This window comes from Syngnathoides biaculeatus, chromosome 4 (genome assembly GCF_019802595.1).
Source record: "Syngnathoides biaculeatus isolate LvHL_M chromosome 4, ASM1980259v1, whole genome shotgun sequence".
Classification (NCBI taxonomy): Eukaryota; Metazoa; Chordata; class Actinopteri; order Syngnathiformes; family Syngnathidae; genus Syngnathoides; species Syngnathoides biaculeatus.
The window spans coordinates 19453545-19476007 of NC_084643.1; the positions used below are offsets into that span (position 1 = coordinate 19453545).

Below are 22463 nucleotides of genomic sequence, written 5' to 3' on the forward strand. Positions count from 1 at the left end.
CCCTCGTTCCAACCTAACTTGTTGAATCAAGAAATCCCTTAAAAGAGAATCTGTCAGAGAACATGAAGTCAGTGACAAGAACTCAAGAACCAATACATCATGATCCGAAGAAATTCAAGAAGAAATGAGGAAAAAAAGTTATTGAAATCCATCATTCTGAAATTGGTTACAAAGTCATCTCCAAGGCTTTGGCGCTCCAGCAACCACTGTCGGAGCCATTATCCACAAATGGAGCTGGGGAACAGTGGCAAACCTTCCCAGGAATTGACAACCAACTAAAATTACTCCATGAGTGCGATGACGATCCATCTAGGAGGTCACAAAAAAAAAAAAAAAAACCCTCAAACATCTAAAGACATGCAGAGCTTGCTGGCCTCAGTTAAGGTCAGTGTTCATGACACAAAGACACTAGGTAAAAGGTTAGTTTAGGTTTTACAGGTTTAATTCCATACAAAGCTAAAAATGGTATCCATGTGTGAGTTCCCAGGCAAAACCCCTGCTGTCAGCAAAGGATACAAAGGCTTGTCTCACATTTGCCAAAAAGCATCTTGATCATCCTCAAGACTTTTGGAGAAACATTCTGTGGACTGATGAGTCCACTCTGGAACTTTTTGGAAGTTTTGCAGTACTATAGATCTGGCATAAAAATGGCACAGCTTTTGATAAAAAGAACAGTGAAGCATGGTGGTCTCAGGCTGCTTTGCTCCCTCAGGACTAGGACAAGTTGCTGTGATTGATGGAACAATAAATTTGGCTGTGTACCAGAAAATCCTGAAGGAGAACATCCAACCATCAGTTTGTGCCCTCAAACTCAAAGGCTCTTGGATCATGCAGCAGGACAATGATCCGAAACACACCAGCAAGTCCACCTCTGAATGACTAAATAAAACAAAATTAAGGTTTTTGAGTGGCCACATCCAAGTCCAGATTTAAATCCAATTAAGATGCTGTGGTATGACCTTAAACGGGCAGTTCTTCCGAGAAAATCCTTCAATATGCCGTAGTTGAAACAATTCAGCAAACACTTGGACAAGATTCCCCCAGAGCGATGTGAAAGACTAATAGCCAATTATCCCAAATGCTTGATTTCAGTGATTGCTCCCAAGGCTGGCACAACCTGTTATTAGGTTCAGGGTCCGAATACAGAAAGGTTCGGATATTTTTTGTGCCTTAATAAATGTAATTTTCATTTGAAAACTGTATTTTGTATTTCTTTGTGTGATCTCTGAGTGACATTAACACATTAACCCTAACAGAAATCAGGAAAGGGCCAGTACTTTTTCAGGGCGCTGTTACTTGAGAGCAGATGTATACAGAACATCTGTCCTTAATTCTTCAGAGAATCGAGAAATATGTTTTTGGACTCTCGTGTGAGCTGTAGATGGAAGTTAGAGTACAGTACCTGGAAAAATACACACAAACTACGGGACAACAATCCCCCACAGAAAGGTTTCAACCAAGTTTCGAACCATTTTCCAACCTGAACCTTTTTGTTGGGAGACACAAATGCCAACCACATCAGAGTTGCTCAAATCATTTTTTTTTAAATGGCTAAATACACATTAAAAATTGAAAAAATATGAAACCGAGTATTACTGAAATTAAGGATGTTGCTGTGCTACTGCTTACCACTATCGCTGTTGTCATCAACCAGGATAATCTCCTTGAGCAGGTGAGTTGGTGTGTGGTTGACCACACTGTGGACAGAGCGCAGTATCACTGACAGAGCCTCATTCACGAAGATAAAGACCACAGAGATTTGGGGAAGGTCGTCAGCATACGTCAGCTGCTTACACCTGTAAAAATAATTTCAATATTAATGACATTTGCTCGTGTTGTGCTTGAGACCACACAATCCTGGTCCAAGACTTGCTTGAGACCAGAGCTCAGGGAGACGAAGAAAAGACCATGACTCGGGGTTGAGACAAACCAAGATAGTGACCATAAAAATATTTTTTTAAAAAACAAGGTTAAACATTCTCTTTAATTTTCATTTTCTTTTAACTATATTTAACTGCCAAAAACAGTGTTAGCACAGCATAAAAATATATCAAACTAAATTCCCGTAAAATTAAATCTTTGTATTTATTTAAAAATGAAGCTTTAAGGGAGAGCTTGGTTGTATTCAAGAAACAGAAGCGGCTGCAGCATTCTTTTACCAATACATGCATAGTGGGGTCTCATAACATCCCCTCTTCTTTTTTTTTTTCTTCAACCTGACCTATTTGGCTTCATGGCCCTGCAGAATGGTGAATCTGTCAGCCTTTGTGCTGGAACACTGTGCAAAGGGGGAGTTTGAAATACTTTGCTTATTTTTGTATTTATATTTTTTTATTATTCTGATGTTATTGAAAATGTAGCTGAATGGAAAAGGGTTTTAGGAGGCAGACAGAGGCCCAGAGTGGACAATGGTACCAAGGGTAAGAATCCAAACAATAACGAGATAGTCTACATATTATAAGACACATAATATTACAACAGGCATTTGTAAAAAAAAAATTGGGGTGGAGGGGACATCCAGTGAAGACATAAAATAACCAATCAAGAGAACAATGTTAGTGAGGACACAAAAGGGGAGGGGAGGAATATGCGGAAAATTATCTCGTGACGAGTGGTACAGTGCAATTCTTTTTTTTTTTTTTAATTGTCCGAAAACCTGCATAAACCTTTATGTTGATATGTTAGAATAAGCTCTGTTGCTATTAGTGATCCCAGCACCAGTAATTAAATTCTCCAGCGTGTTTTTAAAAATAATAAGCGAATGCACATGATATTACATGCATGTTAGTCAATTGGTGCACGGAGCTGCTGATCCTGCACATTAAGAAATGGTTAGCCCTTCCCACCCAGAAGTGGTGGAAATGAGCAAGCCTGTCCAGCTGGGACCCAAACAGGTGGACAGCACAGACACCAGGGAGGTCCCGAGCACAACTGACCTGCTCCAAAGGCCTCTAGCCTGACATCATCCCCAGCCCATCCTTTTTCTGGAAAAGGATCTGGAGTTTTGAATGAACTGATTCTAAAGACTTGATATTTTTGGAGGTACAATTTTTTTTTTGAAACCATAAGATAAAATGAAAATTTGTCTGTAAATAAAGAGAATATAGTAGACAATAATTCAAATTGTGGTAAAATGTTGTAAATGTGGTGGCACGATGAAAAATTGGTGATCACGTCTGCCTCACAGTTCTGAGGACCGGGTTCAAATCCCAGCCCCGCCTCTCTGGAGTTTGGATGATCTCACCATTCCTGTGTGGGTTTTCTCATGGTACTCAGAATTGATCCTGAACTGGTTGCCAGCAAATCACAGGGTACATATTAACAATTATTTGTTCTCATATTCACACCGACTCGCAATTTTGAGTCTTTAGTCAACCTACAAAGCATGTTTTTGGGTTGTGGGAGGAAACCAGAGTGCCCAGAGAAAACCCACGCAGGCATGGGGAAATCGTGCAAACTCCACACATTTGGGAATTTGAATCCGGGTCCTCAGAACTGTGAGGCAGACAGCAACTCTTAGAACTAAACTACCAAATTTTCACTGCAGCCTCCTTTTATTTTCTTTTATAAATTGTGGCCAAAAACTCAGAGGCCCCGCTGCTTGCATTTAGTTTTGTGCAAACAATTAGTCCTGTTGTTAGAGTTGCCTGGAGTGTGACCCCTGCAGGACCTCTTGCTAAAATGTAGAGCAACCATGTGTGCTCAAAGTTTTTTCACTTCATCCTTGAAACAACAACCTCGAGTATTCCCTCATTCTGTTTCGGAGCTCCCAATCACTTCCAGCTGAGAACGTTTTCTTCACACTTAACCATTGATTTTGAAGTGACAAATAAAAGTTTTGACAGACCAGAAGCCTTCCAATGAGTTCCATGCATACTGTGAAGTTACACAACAACACAACAAAGTCCAAACATTTCCACATTGCTCCAATTAGGCTCCTCTCACAGTAGCTGAAAAACTCATTTTATTTCCTTCAGACTACGTTTTCAGCAGTGCCGAGTCATTACGTAGAAATAATGAAGTTGATGTTGTATGTGCAGTTATTAAAAAAGATCCGTAATGAAAAAAAACGTGCACTCTGCATTAGAGCATCAAATCTAGAAGTACAAAGTGTAAACACCTACAGTATGAGTGCAATGTCACCTCTGAGCTCTGTAAGTGTTTTCATCGACTTTAAGGCGAATTATAGGAGGAACTCCATTTTGCTTTTAGCAAATGAAACCATCAATGCAAGAGCAGTTGACACATTGATTTGTCAGAATGTATCAGTCTCACTCATCAGTCTTTATCATACTGTAGCAGATTAGATGTGACATAGAAGTGGAATTTTGGGAATCAGCACTTGACAGATAATATGTGTTTGAATCCCGAAATTGATTTGAAACATGTACATTTAAAAATGTATCTCATGAGACAAAGTAGACACCACCTGCCTGAATGAACTGGCTGTGATGGATATTTGTGTGATCATAATTCAACTTATAAACTTGGCTGTCTTGATCAAAGTCTAAATTCAGTTCCCTTGACACTTCTGTGATTGTCTTCTTTTTTTTGGCTTCAACATGTTTGCTATTTCAATTCTGATGGTGCTCTGTTGAAATAGGAAATCAGTGTGATGACAAGCAACAGTGGGATGGGAGAGGAGAGGGGACACACCAGATGGATCTCAGCATGGTGCTAAGTTTATGTCTTCCTATTTCTTGCCATTGTGAGTCTGTTGTCGATATACACAGTCATGATGCAAACATTCATATTTCATACATAACACCAAACCACTGCAATGGGGTCATGGGAATCACAATCTAACGTATCATCATACACACAGTAAATGCCTCTTATTTACGATCCAGAAATCCCTGTTCTTCAGCGACTTCTGAACAATTATCGTGACCTGTTGCCCTGTGGTGTGGGGTGTGTTAAGAATAATTTTTCCACTAAAATCTGCTCATAAAAAAGCAAAGCCATGCAAATTTACTTGCACAGCGCACTTCATACACAAAGTAACTCAATATGCTTTTCATGATTTAAATCCAAAGAAATAAAACATTTAAAACAAAAAACAAAAATAAAAAAAATGAAAAAGTACAATTAAAACAGTAAAAGTAAAACATCACCATACCTTTGCACGCCACTATTTGACCTTAGTGTTGACCTCAGAGCTCTCATGGGTTTATATTTCATAAGCATTTCTTTCATGTATTCAGGACCCAAGATATTTAGTGATTCATAGACCAGTAGCAGAACTTTAAAATCTATTCTAAAGCTAATTGGAAGCCATTGAAAATACTTTAAAATTGGAGTAATATGCTCTGACCTCTTTGTTCTGGTCAGAACCCGAGCTGCAGTATTCTGAATGAACTGGAGCTGTTTAATGCCCTTTTTGGGTAGCCCAGTCAGAAGACTATTACAATAGTCAAGTCTACATGAGATTAAAAAAAAAAGAGCATGGATAAACTTTTCCTGGTTTGCTTGACACATGCAAGCCTGGATGTGTTCTTCAAATGATAAAAGGTAGTTTTAGTAATTGATTCAATATGACTGTGGAAAGTCACGTCGAAATCCATCAGAATATTAAAAAAAAAAAGAAATACATTTTGTATGGATGAAAGCAAAATCATGAATAGTTCAAATGCATTATACATATGTAGAAGGGTTTTCCTGAATTTTGAGGTCAACTTTGTGGGTGCGTATTATACATAATCAATTACTGTATTTCTCTTTACAAAACTATTGTAGTTCGACAAAATTCCTGGGATATCTGTTGTGAATCTCCTGACGCCATTTCAGTTTTAGAGGAGTATAACATCAGGTGGCACTTTTCTACCAAGCATCCTGATTATGCTAACAGCCAATGAATTACAGAACTGATGGTTTCGCCTCAGTGGTTAAAATCAGGCCAGGTGGCTCAGCAAAACACCTTCATCTGACAGAAACAGTTGACAGATATAGTTTTGTGCCGGATGTCCTTCGTGACGCGACTCTCTGCATTTATCCGGGCTTGGGATCGGCCAACAGATTGCACCGCTTGTGCCCATAAGGCTGCATTTGACAGACTTCCGTCTACCGTGATAGATCTTTGCGAAAGTAAGCTATTTTAAACTAGAAAGAAAAACATTTATGGAGTCACAGTAGCTAGAACGTGGAGCAAAACAAAACTGTCCTTACCGGTTCAATAGTTTGCAAATCATCAAATTAGACTTCAAGTCTATTGGACTATAATTTTGTAATAGTACAAGGATTCAATCCATCCATCCATTTTCTGATCTGCTTATCCTCACAAGGGTCACGGGAGTGGTGGAGCCTGTCCCAGCTGTCAACAGGCAGGAGGCGGGGAACACCCAGAATTGGTTGCCAATCAATTGCAGGGCACAACAGTTGCACTCACAATGACACTTAGGCGCAATTTAGAGTGTCAAATTAATGCATGTTTTTGGGATATGGGAGGAAACCGGAGCGTCCAGAGTAAACACACGCAGGTACGGGGAGAACAAGCAAACTCCAAACAGGCGGGGCGACGAATGAACCCGGGTCTTCAGAACAGCAAAAAGTACTGCATAACTTGTGGAAAAACAAAATATAGGTTTGTTGAGTGTACTCTAGTCAAAAATAATCAGCCCACGTCTCGCCAGCAAGAGAATGCTTTGGATGCACCATTCGTCTCTACTTCAAGCCATGCTTTCAACCTAACTTCTTAGTATAAACATGATTGATACTTCTCCGGTGTATTATTTCAGTCAGTGTTTATGCACGTATGCTCTCCCACAGCATCTCCATTTGTTCCCTCTTATAGCTCTCTCGATGGCCTCCCTCAATCAGTCCTACCAAGTGTATAAATACAATGACAAATCTGCAAGTGAGTTTGAATTGGGAACATTTTGCATCACAATATGAATTTACGGAGCCAGGCACAAAGGCACTCAGGGGCTTTTTTGCCTTGCAAAAGTGCCAGACAAAAAATATACTGTACATATATTTCCTCTCTGTTGCAGGGAGTTATTAGTTAATGAATCAATAGAACTCTCACATGAGCCACAGATTTATTTCTTTTGGATGACATAAAGAGGAAGACTAGATTTGAATTGTGAGACCATCCACTCCCATTGTTGCTACCTTTCCTAGTTATCGGACCCAATCTAGGACATTGGTAAACCTTTTCACTTATACCTGTCTGCAGTTGTCAGGAAGTCCTGTAAAACTATAACAGAATGAGTGATTGACTAATTCATTTTAAAAGGACCTGAGCCCAATGGCCAGTACTCATAATTTGACCAAGATCAAGCTTTGTCAGAAACAGAATCCCAGATTAAGATGTATTTTCAAGATACAGAATGTCCACCATCTCCATTTACTCCAGCTTGCAGTCCCGACTGTTGGCTTTGGCTTTTTCCCCCACAGTTAGTTGTACATGCTGTTGATTTCAACATTAAACTAAACAAATGCATCATGGTAGCCTTCCAAACCATAAATACTCCCTCAAAGGAAAAAAAAAAAAACTCTTTAGTTCACCCTCCCTAAAATCCATTTGAGATATTCATTATTACTGTAATGAGCAAAGGTTTTGTGACAGGATATACATACATTTCAATCCATTTCACATCCTTATACAGTATTAGCCTTTTCCTTAGTATCAGCCATCCCCTTGACTGGTTATTAACCTCCGACACAAAGACAACTTCATGTCAAAACCTCTTGGGGGAGGCAGGCCAATTGTATTCTATTCCATTTAAATGAAATATTTTCACTCAATTCACAGATGTGTGAATGTGTCTAACACCGGAAGGGAAGAACTTTCAAGTGAAAAGCAAATGAAATATTAAGTATTTGAAAATGAATTTTCCCATATGTGACTGTGCCGTTATTTTTTGTTGCATGCACGTTAGTAATGTTATCATCTTGTCACCATTTATTGTCTTTTCCTACCACGGCCCCAAAAAGCCATTATCAGAACAAGGTCAAGGGCCCAAGGACAACAAGTAGAGCCCATTTAAGTCCCTGTTGGTGTCTTGTCTGGATGTGAAGGGCAAAAGAGAAATACAGGTAAGTGGCCAGTGAAATTGAGTTTAAATGCTTTTGTGAAAAGCGTATACAGTAATTATTCCAGTCATGGTTCGATCCACTCCTCTATTACATTTAAAAGACAAATTTAACAGAAGAAGCTATGTGGTCACCATGAGGCAAAATCGCTGATCAAAACAATACTTCCATCCATTTTCTCTCCGAGTTGTCCTTACTAGGCTCATGAAACCTAAGGTAGTTGACTCTAGCCGAGATAGGGCATGTAGCCTTAGACTGGACACCAACCTTTCATATTCATATTCACACCTGTGGACAATTCAGCGATTCAATTTGCATAATATGCATGTTTTAGGAATGAGGGAAAATCAAGTTAAACGTGGTGAGACTGACTGATAAAAAAAAAACTCAGCTAACAACCACATTGACCAAAAAAAAAAAAGACAACCAAAATTGGTTGTGCGGGAAACAGTGAACCATATCCACTCCACGGTGTTTGTTTTGATACTTTGAGAATGTGTCGCGATCTCATAATTAGTATATTAGAGCATGAGAGGATTTCAAATTACATTTTTTTTTTTCACCTGTTTTGAGTGTGCTCGTTTCTTTGTATCTTGAACGGTGCAATTAAAAAAAATGCTTTAACAGCTCAAATGGGAAGAACTACTGTATATGAGGAAGAGCGGCACTTCAATGTAACTACCATTAAACAGAACAAAGTACAGGTAGATGCAATTTGATAGCAGAAGCCACCATATCAACAAATACCAAACCCTCTTTTCCTTGGTGTCGGAAAAACATTTTTAATTTATTCTTTTTGGGAAGGGTAAAGACAATTAAAAAATAATTCTCTACAACCCTCTTTAGTCCAGGAGCACTCTCTGCTGACTTTATTAATTAACAAGTTTTTTTTTTACTTGCCCTTCTCTCGCCTCCAGTCTTGACAATTTCCCCCTTAGAATAAAGCAATGTGAATGAAGTATTGTTACCTCCACTACAAATCTCAGAAGTCTCTCTCGGCTTCCAAATCAGTGTCACATCCTACATTCACATTGTTCTTTGACACTGTGTGATAATATTTCCTTTCAGTAAAGAATATGCATCAAACCCTGCATCAAAGCATCTTAAGTAGTTTAAATCATTAATTAGAAAAATGACCTTTTGCCAAGAGACCATTGAGTCTCTTATGAGAGGAATACCATGGCCTTGTTGTTTCATTTACGCTGAGTTTATGTTTGTTTAAAGTACAGGACAACCTCGCTTCTCGACCACAATCCGTTCAGGAATGTGGTTCGAGAAGTGATTTGTTTGAAATCCGATTTGATATTACAATTAATGCAAAAAGAAATAATGTGTTCCAAGCCTAAAAAAAAAAATTGCTTTTTAAAGCATTTTTTAGCTTTTCCTGATAGTAAACTGCATAGTAGAAATGCATGTATAATTTAAATACTTTACATAACGAAATCATTTAAGAAATATATTTATTTTTTGCTTAAAATATATGCTATAGTGGTAGAGTAGGCTCGGCTGGTCGTGCATTGTTGTATCTGTTGCGACTCGGCCCCCAGTTTTTTTTTTATTAACAAAAGTACAAAGAACTGATCTAGTGACACTTCTTTAGAGCCATGATTTGGGGTTAAAAGTCCTCAATAGGACAGGGGCTGTTGTACACAATAACAAAGACCGTCGTGGGTCAGCTGGTCAGGCCGCACGCGTTATGTTATTTCCGGATTTTTTGGGGGTGTTTGATTACTGGATTTTCGTTCAAATCACAACCAAAAAAATCTTGAAATTTTCGTTCAAAAACCGATTTATTCGAGAACAGGAACGTCCAAGAACCGAGTATTTAATGTAATTTTCTTTTGTTCTCTGTTGACTGGGTAACTAGATTTGCCTTTCAAATCACAAACTAGAGGTAAGAAACACAGAAACTAGTTGTTCTGGGCCTGAAAAGAAATGTGCTGGATATATAGTTCTATTTGCTCTGTGTCTGCACTTGCCTTCATCGGCTGCATCATAATTTATGTTGACCAGGTGTACTCTTAAGGGACACACTAATCAGTCTGCAGTACCTACTTATGATTGTTTCTTAACTAGGATTAGCCATACTTGACACAAATGTGGCCTTAAACAAGAAAACGGTGACTGGCATACAGCTAAATTATTTCTGTAGTAAACAAGTGAGTTCCAGCACAATTTGCAATTTAGGCAGGTTTGTAACACATACAATCCCAATGAGAAGCTGAGGGCAGCCTGCACATAATTATCGCCATAAACCACCCACTGTGCAAGAACGTCCTAAAGGAAACCTTTTACAATTACAAGGTTCAATTTGAATTTTTGTATTATATTCATCCAACATTCCATCTGCAACCCACCTGCAGCGTGAAGGGACATCTTGTTTTTGGCAAGAAGATAAATGAGATGGAAAGAATTAATTATATTAATTAAAAGTAAAACAACGTACAGCACAATGTTGCTTTGAAAATGTACATTTTACAGCAGAAGAGTTGTAAAGCTCAATAAGGATGGCACCATAAATAATAGAAGTATTCTTTGTAGAGTTTTCTTTCTGTGTTTTTACAATTATGAAGACCTTTAAGTGATGCTGGAATCCAGCTCGTCTCTAATTAAACATCAGATCAGCAGTTGCTGAGTTGGAGATGGAGGGACAGTGCACATTCTAGAAAACTGACAATGCACTTACTTTTTAGGCCTGTAGTCTGGGATGTTCCTGTCCAGGGAAATCCTGTCACTGAGCTGAGCATTGTAGCCATACTCTTCATACTTCCCCTCGGCGTCGCGGCTGTCCTCTCCAAGCGAGGCGGCAGCTCCCCCTTGACCGAGTCCTCCGGGACCCTCCACTAACCCAATGGGCTTTGCTAAACCTGCCACAGAAAAAAAAAATGACACAGGATGAGAAGCAAATGCACACAAGGTGGACAGATTTACAGTAGGTGAACAATAAGTGCACATGGAAAGGCAGGGGATTGACATTTCATGGCAGGATGCAGAGAGGGCAGTAGCAGCTTCAATACACCAAGGCCCCATCCGGAGGGCATTGTTACACTGTCTGCCAATAACAGAGCCGCAAAACACTCACTTGGACAAGGACATGACTGAGCAGAGGAGAAACTGTGAGAGACAGTTGTATAAAAGCCAATCCGGATTGTGGAAAGAAGAACTGATGCATGAATGATGACTGATTGATGCTCAGAATGTCATGTGAAAAGAGAACTAAAATGGCAACAGCTGTACATATTAAGGTTATGATTATCAGTGGTTACTTGGGGTATTGACAATCCACAATGAGGATAAAACAAAAACACTTAATCCATTACATTTGGATGTCCTACAATACCTATCAAGATCTGTGATTTAATTACCAAGTACGCATGGTAAAGTACAGCCTACAGTATAGTGAAAGGTGCAGAGGACTTCCCTTGAACAAAATAATAATTTTATAATCATGATTATAAATCGAGTCAGTAGCTATAAATGTCTTGCCGAAATTCGACATCATCTGTGTGGTCTGTATAGCATTACAAAAGTTGAAACCTGCAACATTTAGTCATTTTATGGATGGTTATGCTTCCACGTTACACACGTATCATGCGTTGAGTATAAATTGAAATCCATTGTATTGAAAATATAGGAACTTGAAGGGATATTACCACTTCAGAAAAAATGCTTTTTCAGCTTTAACTCCCATGTAATGATCAAAAACATTTTTAGAGCAATTTTTAACCCAACACCAGATGTTCCATTACATCTTTGAATCTGTGATCGTAAATGCATTTTAGAGGCAGTGTCCAGCACCAACAAGACAGTGAATGAGAAAGTCTCTAAATCAGGACTTGATCCATGCAGGTTCTTTGAACCCAAGTCAGATCCCTAGGTACATATTTTTTTCTTGATGATTCTGAGTCCTTGGGAATCTACCAAGCCTAAAACATTGTTTCTTCAGTTTGACGGAATTATTTATGGGATATTATATTTCAGATTTAAAAAATGCCTCTACACCAATTAAGGTGACTCATCATGACAATGATGAACAGACATCACTTGGTGCTGTGACATTTTTCAGAGGTGAGAGGGAGTAAGTGGTCCAGCAAGACAGTCATGAACAAGTATCCATTTTTCCTAATGCTTTGGAAATTTGACTAAAACTATACATTTGTCAGCCACAATAGTGTCACTTAAAACAATCTGATACCCAATACAAGAGCTTTGTCAAAAACTCTATCTTCACAAAGAATATAATGATCAGCCTTTACTGACACTGTCAGAATTGTAATACTTCAACAATCTATTTGTTATTTTGCTTAGGAGCAGTGCGGTGTTGCTACTGGTTAGGGTTGACTTCACAGTTCTGAGGACTGAGGTTGAAATCCTGTCCCTGCCTGTGTGGAATTTGCATGTTCTCCCCATACCTAGGTGGGTTTTCTCGGGCACTCCAGTTTCCTCCCACATTCCAAAAATATGCACCAATTGGGCACTCTAAATTGCCCTTTGGTGTGATTGTGCGTGTAACTGTTGTCTCTCTCTATGTGCCCTGCGAGTTAAGGGTGTTACCCCGCCTCCTGCCCGATGATAGGCTCTAGCACTCCTGCAACCGTCGTGAGGATAAGCATCTCAGAAAATGGATGGCTGGATGGATTTTGCTGAGAAGTGTGAATTGGTGAACTGCACCATAGAGAGCTGTTGCGAATATTTTGGATGATGTAAAACATAGCTCTTCCACCTTGAGATTCTGGTGTTCTACAATAAACTATTAGCTTGAAAAAAATGAAAAAAAAAAAGATCTGCATGCACACAATAAATAACGCGTACTAATGCACCATCTACTGTGGTGCAATCACCATATTCAGATGGCCTTGAAATAATGGTGCCACTGAAGCTTCTCCCAGGAGAGGAATTAAGAATGCCTTGCTCCACTCAAAGTGGTGGCATTTTGACAATTATGGGTGGGGCTCTTGATTCACAGTGCAGCCATCTGACATCGCAATCGTGTCACAATACAACACAGATACCCTCCGGAGCCAACGACATGAGAGGGGAGGGCCTCTCTATTTCTGTATGTATAAGACTTGGAAGCGAAACATTGCATGCGAGCTTTCGATTTTGTTTGTTTCTTGTATTTGACTAACCCCTGCCCTTTTCTTCAGCGACATGAGTGAAGAAATTCCATTGTGGGATGAGGGCCAAAATAAAAGGTTCAAAAGTCACATACAGTGCTGTGAAAAGTATTGGTCCCCTGCTTAAATTATTATATTTTTGCACAATTTCTGTACTTTAATGTTTAAGATCTTCAAACAAATGTACATATCAGACAAATATAATCCAAATTAACGTTACCTGGCTGGCCCTGTGTGAAAAAGTAATTCGCCCTGTTGTAAAATAATGAAATGATTGTGGCTAATGACAAATTCTGATTAATTTTCACTGATCAGACCCAAGCCTGTTACCTCCAGACCTCTTCAACCAAGAACTGACTCAAAGAGAGCCTCTGTAACAGAATCAAGTTGGCCAAAAATCTAATAAAGATGCAACAAATTGACACTATTCAAACAAATACAAGAACAGTCAAGAAATAAAGTAATTGGCGTCTAAAAATTGTTCCAAAGTCACTTTTAAAGCTTAAGGGTTCCAGCGATCCATAGAGAGAGCCATGAACGTCTTCTTCTTCGCCACAGTTAGGGGTCTTTGGTCTTCCTCTTGCTCTTTTGGGTGGCAGCTCCATCCTTAGCACCCTTCTACCAATATATTCACTCTCTCGCCTCTGGACATGTCCAAACCATCTAAGTTTGCTCGCTCTAACTTTGTCTCAACATCTTCATTTCTGCCACCTCAGTTTGGCTTCCTGTTGTCTCTTCAATGTCACCGTCTCTAATCCGTACATCATGGCTGCCCTCACCTCTGTTTTATAAACTTTGCCCTTCATCCTAGCTGAGACTCTTCTGTCCCATAACAAACTAGAGACCTTCCGCCAGCTGTTCCAACCTGCTTGGACCCGTTTCTTCACTTCCTTACCACATTCATCTTTACTCTGGATTGTTGACCCTAAGTATTTGAAGTCGTCCACCCTTCTATTTCTTCTCCGTGGAGCCTCACTCTTCTCTCTCCGCCCCTCTGATTCACACACATATATTCTGTTTTACTTTGACTAATGTTCATTCCTCTCCTTTCCAGTGCATGCCTCCATCTTTCTGATTGTTCCTCCACCTGTTCCCTGCTTTTACTCCATATCACGATATCATCTGCAAACATCATGGTCCAAGGGGATTCCAGTCTAACCTCATCTGTCAGCGATCAATTACCACAGCAAACAGGAAGGGACTCAGAGCTGATCCCTGATTCAGTCCCACCTCCACCTTAAATTCTTCTGTCACACCTATGGCACACTTCACCATTGTTCTGCTACCGTCATACATGTCCTGTACTATTCTAGCATATTTCTCGACTTCTCTTTCCCATAACGTCATTGTGTGGGTCATCAACTTCATTCCTCTATAGTTCCCACAACTCTGAACATCACCTTTGTTCTTAAAAAATGGAAACAAGCACACTTTTCCTCCATTCATTTTCTCCCCCACTATTATTTTGTTGAATAAGTTGGTCAAAAAGTTCACAGCCACCTCTCTAAATTGCTTCCATATCTCTACAGGTAAGTCATCAGGACCAACTGTCTTTCCATTGTTCATCCTGTTCAGTGCCTTTCTAACTTTCCATTTACTAATAATCATGACCACTTCCTGGTAATTCGCACTTACCTCTTCTACTCTTCCTTCTCATTTTCTTCATTCATCAACTTTTCAAACTATTCTTTCCATCTATTTAGCACATTACTGGCACCACTCAATACATTTCCATCTCTATCCTTAATCACTCTTACCTCCTGCACATCCTTCCCATCTATATCCCTCTGTCTGGCCAACCTCTAGAGATCCTTTTCTCCTTCTTTCGTGTCCAACCTGGTGTACATGTCGTCATATGCCTCTTGTTTAGCCTTGGCCACCGCCAACTTTCCCCTACATCACATCTCAATGTATTCATTTCGCCTCTCCTCAGTCCTCTCAGTGTCCCACTTCTTCTTCGCTAACCTCTTTCCTTGTATGACTTCCTGTATTTTGGGGTTCCACCACAAAGTCTCCTTCTCCCCTTTCCTACCAGAAGACACACCAAGTACTCTTCTGCCTGTCTCTCTGATCACCTTGGCTGTAGTAGTGCAGTCTTCTGGGAGGTTCTTCTGTCCATCGAGAGCTTGTCTCATCTCTTTCTGGAAGGCCGCACAACATTCTTCCTTTATCAGCTTCCACCACGTGGTTCTCTGCTCTACCTTTGCCTTCTTAATCTACCTACCCAGTACCAGAGTCATCCTACACAACACCATCCTATGCTGTCAAGCTACACTCTCCCCTACCACTACCTTAGAGTCAGTAACCTCCTTCAGATAACATTGTCTAATCAAAATATAATCCACCTGCGTGCTACTACCTCCACTCTTGTAGGTCAGTCTATGTTCCTGCCTCTTCTGGAAAAAGGTTTTCACCACTGCCAATTCCATCATTTTTGCGAAGTCCACCACCATCTGACCGTCAAAGTTTCTTTCCTGATGCCGTACTTACCCATCACTTCTTCATCACCCCTGTTTCCTCCACCAACATGTCCAATCTGCACCAAACACAACTCTCTCTCTGTCTAGGATGCTTAGAACTACTTCATTTAGTTCCTTCCAGAATTTCTTTCATCTCTAGGTCACAGTCTACCTGTGGGGGATAGCTGCTCACCATATTATATTTAACACCCTCAATTTCAGATTTCAGCCTCATCACTTGATCTGGTATGCTTTTCACCTCCAAGACATTCTTAGCCAGCTCTTCCTTTACAACTACCCCTACTCCATTTCTCCTAATCCATTGAGCAGGGCAAGCTGGTGGTTCAGGAGGTAAGTCGAGAAGAGGATGCACAAAAGTGCGCCCAAGCTGTGTTGCAGGCGAAGCAATGGCAGTGGTTGGCCTGGGAAGGAGTGGAGGCAAGGAAGTTCACCTGGAAAGAGCTGTGGGAGATGGAGGCATTATGGGCAAGCTTTACCATCAGAACTGTATATGACGTCTTGCCTTCTCCCACAAACCTAAACCAGTGGTATGCAAAAGATCCCAAGTACCTGTTATGCCTAAGTCCTGCAACACTGAAGCACATCCTGGTTGGTTGCAATACCTGCCTTACTCAAGGCTGTTACACCTGGCGGCACAACCAAGTGCTGAAGTGTCTCGCTGGTGTTCTAGAGAACCATGGGATGAGGGTGAACGCCCTCCCACCCTGCCAGCCAATTGGGAACAAAGGCTGTTTGTTCGGGAAGGGGGAAGCCAAAACATCCACACTCACAAGCCACCAGACAGCGGACAGCTGGGCAGTGCAAAAGACTGGAAACTGCTGGCAGACCTGGACAAGAAGCCCTGCTTTCCATCTGAGATTAAAACGACCACCCTACGACCAGATCAAGTGTTTTGGTCTGCATCTCACAGTGCCTTGGGAGGGGGCAGTCGAGGAGGCGTATGAGTGGAAGGTAGGAAGGCAGCTGAGGTATGCAGGACTTGTGGCCAAAGTGTAACAGCAAGGTTGGAGAGCAGAGGTATGGCTGGTGGAAGTTTGCTGCAGAAGGTTTGTAGCCTCTTCAACATCCAGGCTACTCAGAGAGATGTGAGTCCGAGGGAAGGCCCATCCGCAGGCAGTCAGAGATCTCTCCAAGGTGGTGGAAAAGGCCAACTAGTGGCTGTGGATAAAGAGGAAAGACCCCAATTGGGCCTTCAGGAGATTTGATGGCACATAGGGGGTGAACCTGGGACACTGGGATTCACTGCTGAACCCTGATGAGAGTGTTGTGGGCCTATCAGCGAAACACTTGATGACGAAAGGAAGCCCACTTGATAACCCGTAGGGTGCCAGCACTTATTTGAACATCCCACAGAGCCTCATTGGAGTCAAATTATGCATGAATAGAGGGATATTAACATTCAGTCCTACATAATACATCTCTTCCCATCTACTCTATGGTAAAATAATTTAAACCCTGCTACTAAACTTCTATCTTTACTTCCTTTCCACCTGCTCTCTTGGATACACAGAATATCAACCTTTCTCCTAATCATCATGTCAACCAACTCCTGAGCTTTTCCGGTCATAGTCCCAACATTGAAAGTCCCTACACTCAGTTGTCAGCTCTGTGCATACCTCTTCTGCCAACAAATCCGGTTTCCTCCTCTTCTTTTTCTTTGACCCAAAGTAGTTGAATTTCCACCGACGCCCTTGCAGTTTCGCGTTGTCGGGGCCATTAACGTCAAATGCAGTAATTTTGGAACAATTATGAACTCATTAAGGAGGCCACAAAGGAACTTCTAAAGAACTACAGGCTTCCATGGCCTCAGTTAAGGTCAGTGTTCATTACACAACAGCAAGGAAGAGACTGGGCATAAATGGCATCTATGGCAGTATTCCATGCCGAGAGCCATTGCTGATCAAAAAATATACAAATCATACTATTATATGGACTGACTCGATAAAATATGAGCTTTTGGAAACTGTGTCTCGTTACATCTGGCAAAAATGTAACACAACATTTCACCAAGAACATCCTACAAATAATCAAACATTGTGATGGTAGTGTGATGCTCCTGGGTTGTATTGCTTCTTCAGAACCTTGACAAGTTCTTGTGATTGATGGAATCACAAATTCTACTCTTAAACAGAAAATCCTGAAGGAGAATGTTAGGTATCAGTTTGTGACCTCAAGCTGACGTGCACTCGGTTTCTGCAGCAGGATATCAATCCAAAACGCACTAGCATGTCACCGTCTGAATGGCTTAAAAAATAAATTGAAGGTTATGGAGTGGTTTGTTCAAAGTCTTGAATTGAATCGGATTGAAATGCAGTGTCATGATGTTTAAAGGGTCGTTTATGCTCGAAAACCCTCCATTTCAACTATATTAAATCAGTTCTGTAAGGAAAAGTGGACAGAACCATCTCCACATAGATTTAAAAGACAGTTGTGTACAGTTGACAGTTATTGAAAACGTTTGATTTCAGTTGTTGCTGCTTAGGATGGCCCAACCAGTGATTATTTTTACAGGGCCATTACTTTTTCACAGAGAGCCATGTAGCTTTGAATATACATATTTTTTTCTTACCTAATGGAATGGCCATTTTAAAATCACATTTCAAGTTTACTTTTTTCTGATTTTTTTGATGCCCGCAAGATACTGGCAACCAGTTCAGGGTGTAGTCTCCCTTTTGCCAGAAGTCTTCTAAGATAGGCTCCAGCACTGCCACAACTGGGAGCAAGATAAATTGTGTTAAGAATGGATGAAGGGATATTTGTCTGATATTTAAATTGGTTCAGAAATGGGGCTAATACTTTTGCACGACACAACAGTGTTCTCGAAAGACAATGAAACGATCAAGAGAAATAACCCGACGGCTAAGGAATTGTGTTTGTCTAAACCTTTTTTCTTAAAAAAAATATTAGACAGGGGTAACCCAGTAAAACAGCCCTTTAAAGATCCAAGAGCTTCATCCCCATCCTGTCTGGTTTGGTTAAAAATGCATGAAACATGAATTACCAGAACTTGGTGTGAAACTGCAGACTGTGTGCTGAAATTGGATAAAGATAACAATGCCTCCAGTCACAGGAGTCGGAACTGGGGTGACCTGGGGGGATCATGCACACAAACACACAAGTCCCCCCATGTGTCCGGCAAAATGTGCCCTCGGAGCAAAGTGTTTGATGTCTCTTATGTGTGGCTGAACATACACTATCATTAACGCCCTTTGTCAGGTTTGTGTTTGTCGCTCCTTCAGAACATATTTCATTACTGAGAGTGACTGACTGCTGACGCAGGTGAGCCAGTGAATTCATTATCCCGTTCCTCAAGGCTGAGGAGAATTGACTCTTATCTGGGTCTGACACTGGTTTTTCAAGCACAGCCTAATCTACATTTATTGGTTGGAATATATGTGATTAATGCTAGCATTCCCCGGCCTTCTCTGTGCAATGAAATGCACTGCAATTGTGAGCTATACATAATGTGTCAATGCACGCTGTTATTTTCATCATTAAGATGCAGTCAGAGCATCAAGTTTACGTCGGTGTGGAGGAGAAGGAAGTGTGACATTTTCTCATCATGCAGTGGCTTTCTTGGAATAGTAACAGCATGGGTTTCTTTGCTATAATTGGGCATTATAGATAAGAGGTATATCGGGTTTTCCAGCTGTGCCCGGGGTATCAGAACTTTCAGACACAAAGAAGGCCAGAGAGTTATACAAATGGCTGATGAAAAGAACCTCGATGTAACTGTGGGCTCAAAAAAATTGCAAGTCTAGTGCTGGTTCAAGGTAGAAAAAGAATATGGGTACATCCATTGGCTGGTTGCCATTGTGTGTTTACAAAAGCCTTTGAGTCTTGTCGTTGTGTTAGTATTACAATTTGAACTCCAAAAAAAGAAGACTTTATCGAATGTTTATCTGTCATGCGTTTTGTCCAACTTCCACATTCCCCAAAAAAATTTCCTAGGTTAATTGCTGATCCTAAATTACTGTGTTAATGTTTTTTTATTTTTTTAAGTGCATTCAAATTCCAATGTCTGATTTATTTGGACGCTCTCCATAACATAACCAGCTAGAAGAGGTGATTTCTTCTACCATACATTATTAGAACCATTAAAATAATCCACTTTTTCTCCGGGGACTCCGGTTTCCTTCCACATCCAATCCAATCCCATTTGGAAACTCTAACTTACCCGCAGGTGTGAACGCGAACGGTGGTTTATTTATATGTGCCCTCCAATTGGCTGGTGACCAGTTTATGTTCAAACCCGCCTATTGCTCAAGGATACCTAGAATAGGCACCAGGAAAGCCGCGGCTCGAGGGAGGACAAGTGGTATGGAAAATGGAAAAAAGGGGTTGTGGTTCCGATTTCCTACATTTCAGAACTATTGTTGGTAGGTATTTTGCTTCTTTTTTTTTTTTTTTTACAAAATGTTTTTACTCTGTCTCCACCCCATTTTGCCACCATTCACCTGTCAGTTCTCATGAATTCATGCTCTCGTGCATTATGAGATCCAAATTCATGATGGCGTCTCACATTGCAAAACACCAAAATATTAGCAGAGATTATATTTATTACATGGTGTAAAAAATTTTTGGGTTGGCGGGAATTTGTAGGGTCTTTTTTTATGCATAGATGTAAGAATAAATCACTCATTTTAATTTCAAAATTTCTCCTATTGAAGTTTGGACAATACAATTTGAATAGTCTTTTAAATTATCCAGATCACTATCTATGTTCATATTAAAAAAAATATAAAAAAAAATTGGGATTACATGTTGAATGAATTATGGAGCCCAAAACTCATGGCAATGTCTGTAACTGACAGATTTATCTGAAGCAGATTGTTTGAAGTATGGCAGTGCATGTATCATGGGCACAATGCAAGGTGGCACTATATTGTCACACCTGCTCATTAGTGGATGTTTGAAGAGCACAATTTACTGGTAAAAGTATGCCTATTAAATTACTGAATGGGTGTCCAAGAACAAAAACATTATCATGTCACTAGTCAGAGACTGACAGTTTCTGAAGGAAACTACACGTGTACAGATATATTAACAGCAACCACAGTGCTTTAGGATAACCAAAAAATGTGAATAAACCTCAAACAATCATGTTTGAGAAAGTAAAAGAATATCAATGTGGACAACTATTTGCCAACTATTGGTGTGCAGAATTATTATGCAAGTAACACATTTTAAATCATACTTTTTTTAATTGTAATTTGTATAACTGAGAATTAAAAATAACAAAATTTTTCCCAAAAGAAATCATCAATATAGCAACCATATTTTTAATGATGGTGATAAGACTTCCACCTAAGGATTTTGTCCATTTCTTGATTTACAGCTGATCATTTTTTGTACAGCAGAAGCCACAGCATCACAGACATTTTTTGATAGGTTTACTGTTTTCCTTCATGTTTTATCTCCATTTTAAAAACGACCCACAAGTTCTGAACCCAGGTGAGGAAGTGGGCCATGTCAGCAGTTTTTTACCTTTCAAGCCTTTTCCAACCAATCACAGAGAAGAGTACCTGGATGCATGTGATGGACCATTTTCCTGCGTAAATATATGTATATATATATATATATATATATATATAATATATATATATATATATATATATTATATATATATATATATATATATATAAGATCCAGATTCCTTCCTGTACCACTTCCTGAAGAAAGTGTCTTTTAAAACTTCATTTTGAACCCTTCTTCAACCTGAAAAGGTCCAACCTGCTTATCTTTAATAATACCCACCCATAGTAGTACCCTGGACCAACTTGGCTGGCATCTGAGTAAAAATGAAGCTCTGTGTCCGTTAGTCATTCACCACCGGCCCTATCCATCTGGCCACTCTCATGTCATCAGGCCATAAAACCTTTGAGAAATCAGATATTCACACTTACAGTTAAGATATTTCTTGGCCCAGTGTAGAGGCTTCAGCTTCTGTCTTTTTTTTTCAGCATTTTGTATTTTGGGCATGTCTCTGAACACTGAACATCATGTACTTTGAGGCATTCAAGGTAGGTTGCAGTTCTGAAATATGACAGACTGTGAACTTGAATAATGGTTTCCCATTATCTTCAAGCTTTGATTCTTCTCAAATCCTTGGCAGTTAATTTTGTGTCTTTTTCGCTCAAAACGTTTCTTGTGACTCTGTTGAGTATTGGAAATAAAATGCGTCACGATTTTGTGAACACACTGGAGTATCTTAGATTTTTCAAGAGTGCTGTATCCCGCTGAGAGACTTTTTATATATATGTTTTTAACTTTTCTGATTTAATTGAATATCTTTTATGACTCATTTTGCCTAAAGAAAAAATGCTGCCTCATAATTATCCAAACATATCACACATTACTTTTTGACACAAATACACAGAACTTGCTTTGTTAAAACCCATCAAGCATTCAGCTTTATCAAGCTTTAACTTGTGAAATATGCTTGAAAATTATTAAAATACTTGCCAAATAACTCTGCACATGATGTATTAATAAGCTGTGTAACAGTCTGGAAATCAATTTTTGGTGAAAAATAAAAATAAAATATGACTACCATTGAATGTTCTAAGGTATGTTTTATTTTGTAAGAGGTAAGGTTTTGGGATGAATGGAAGACTACAAAATATCTGGAATGAAGAAAAAAAAAATTTTGCCTATATTTAAATTAATTTGATATTTTTATTCCAGCCTACTCTATTTTAACCCACCTGAAACAAGCTACCCCTGGCTATACTCTTTCCACCTTTATTTTATGCATCCATCAATTTTCTTACCCGCTTATCCTCACGACTGTCATGGGAGTGCTGGAGCCTATGCCAGCTGTCAATTGGCA

General features: G+C 39.8%; 1 protein-coding gene across 1 annotated transcript in view; it reads right to left on the reverse strand.

The window, feature by feature from the left end:
• Window positions 1–22463, reverse strand: part of galnt9 (polypeptide N-acetylgalactosaminyltransferase 9) — a 143047-nt gene that overhangs the window by 117751 nt on the left and 2833 nt on the right. Inside the window, exons 2-3 of the mRNA XM_061815876.1 lie at window positions 10721–10901; window positions 1630–1796 (exon numbers count right to left, since the gene is read on the reverse strand). Of these exons, the coding sequence (XP_061671860.1) occupies window positions 1630–1796; window positions 10721–10901 (348 nt within the window). The remainder of the gene's footprint in view (window positions 1–1629; window positions 1797–10720; window positions 10902–22463) is intronic.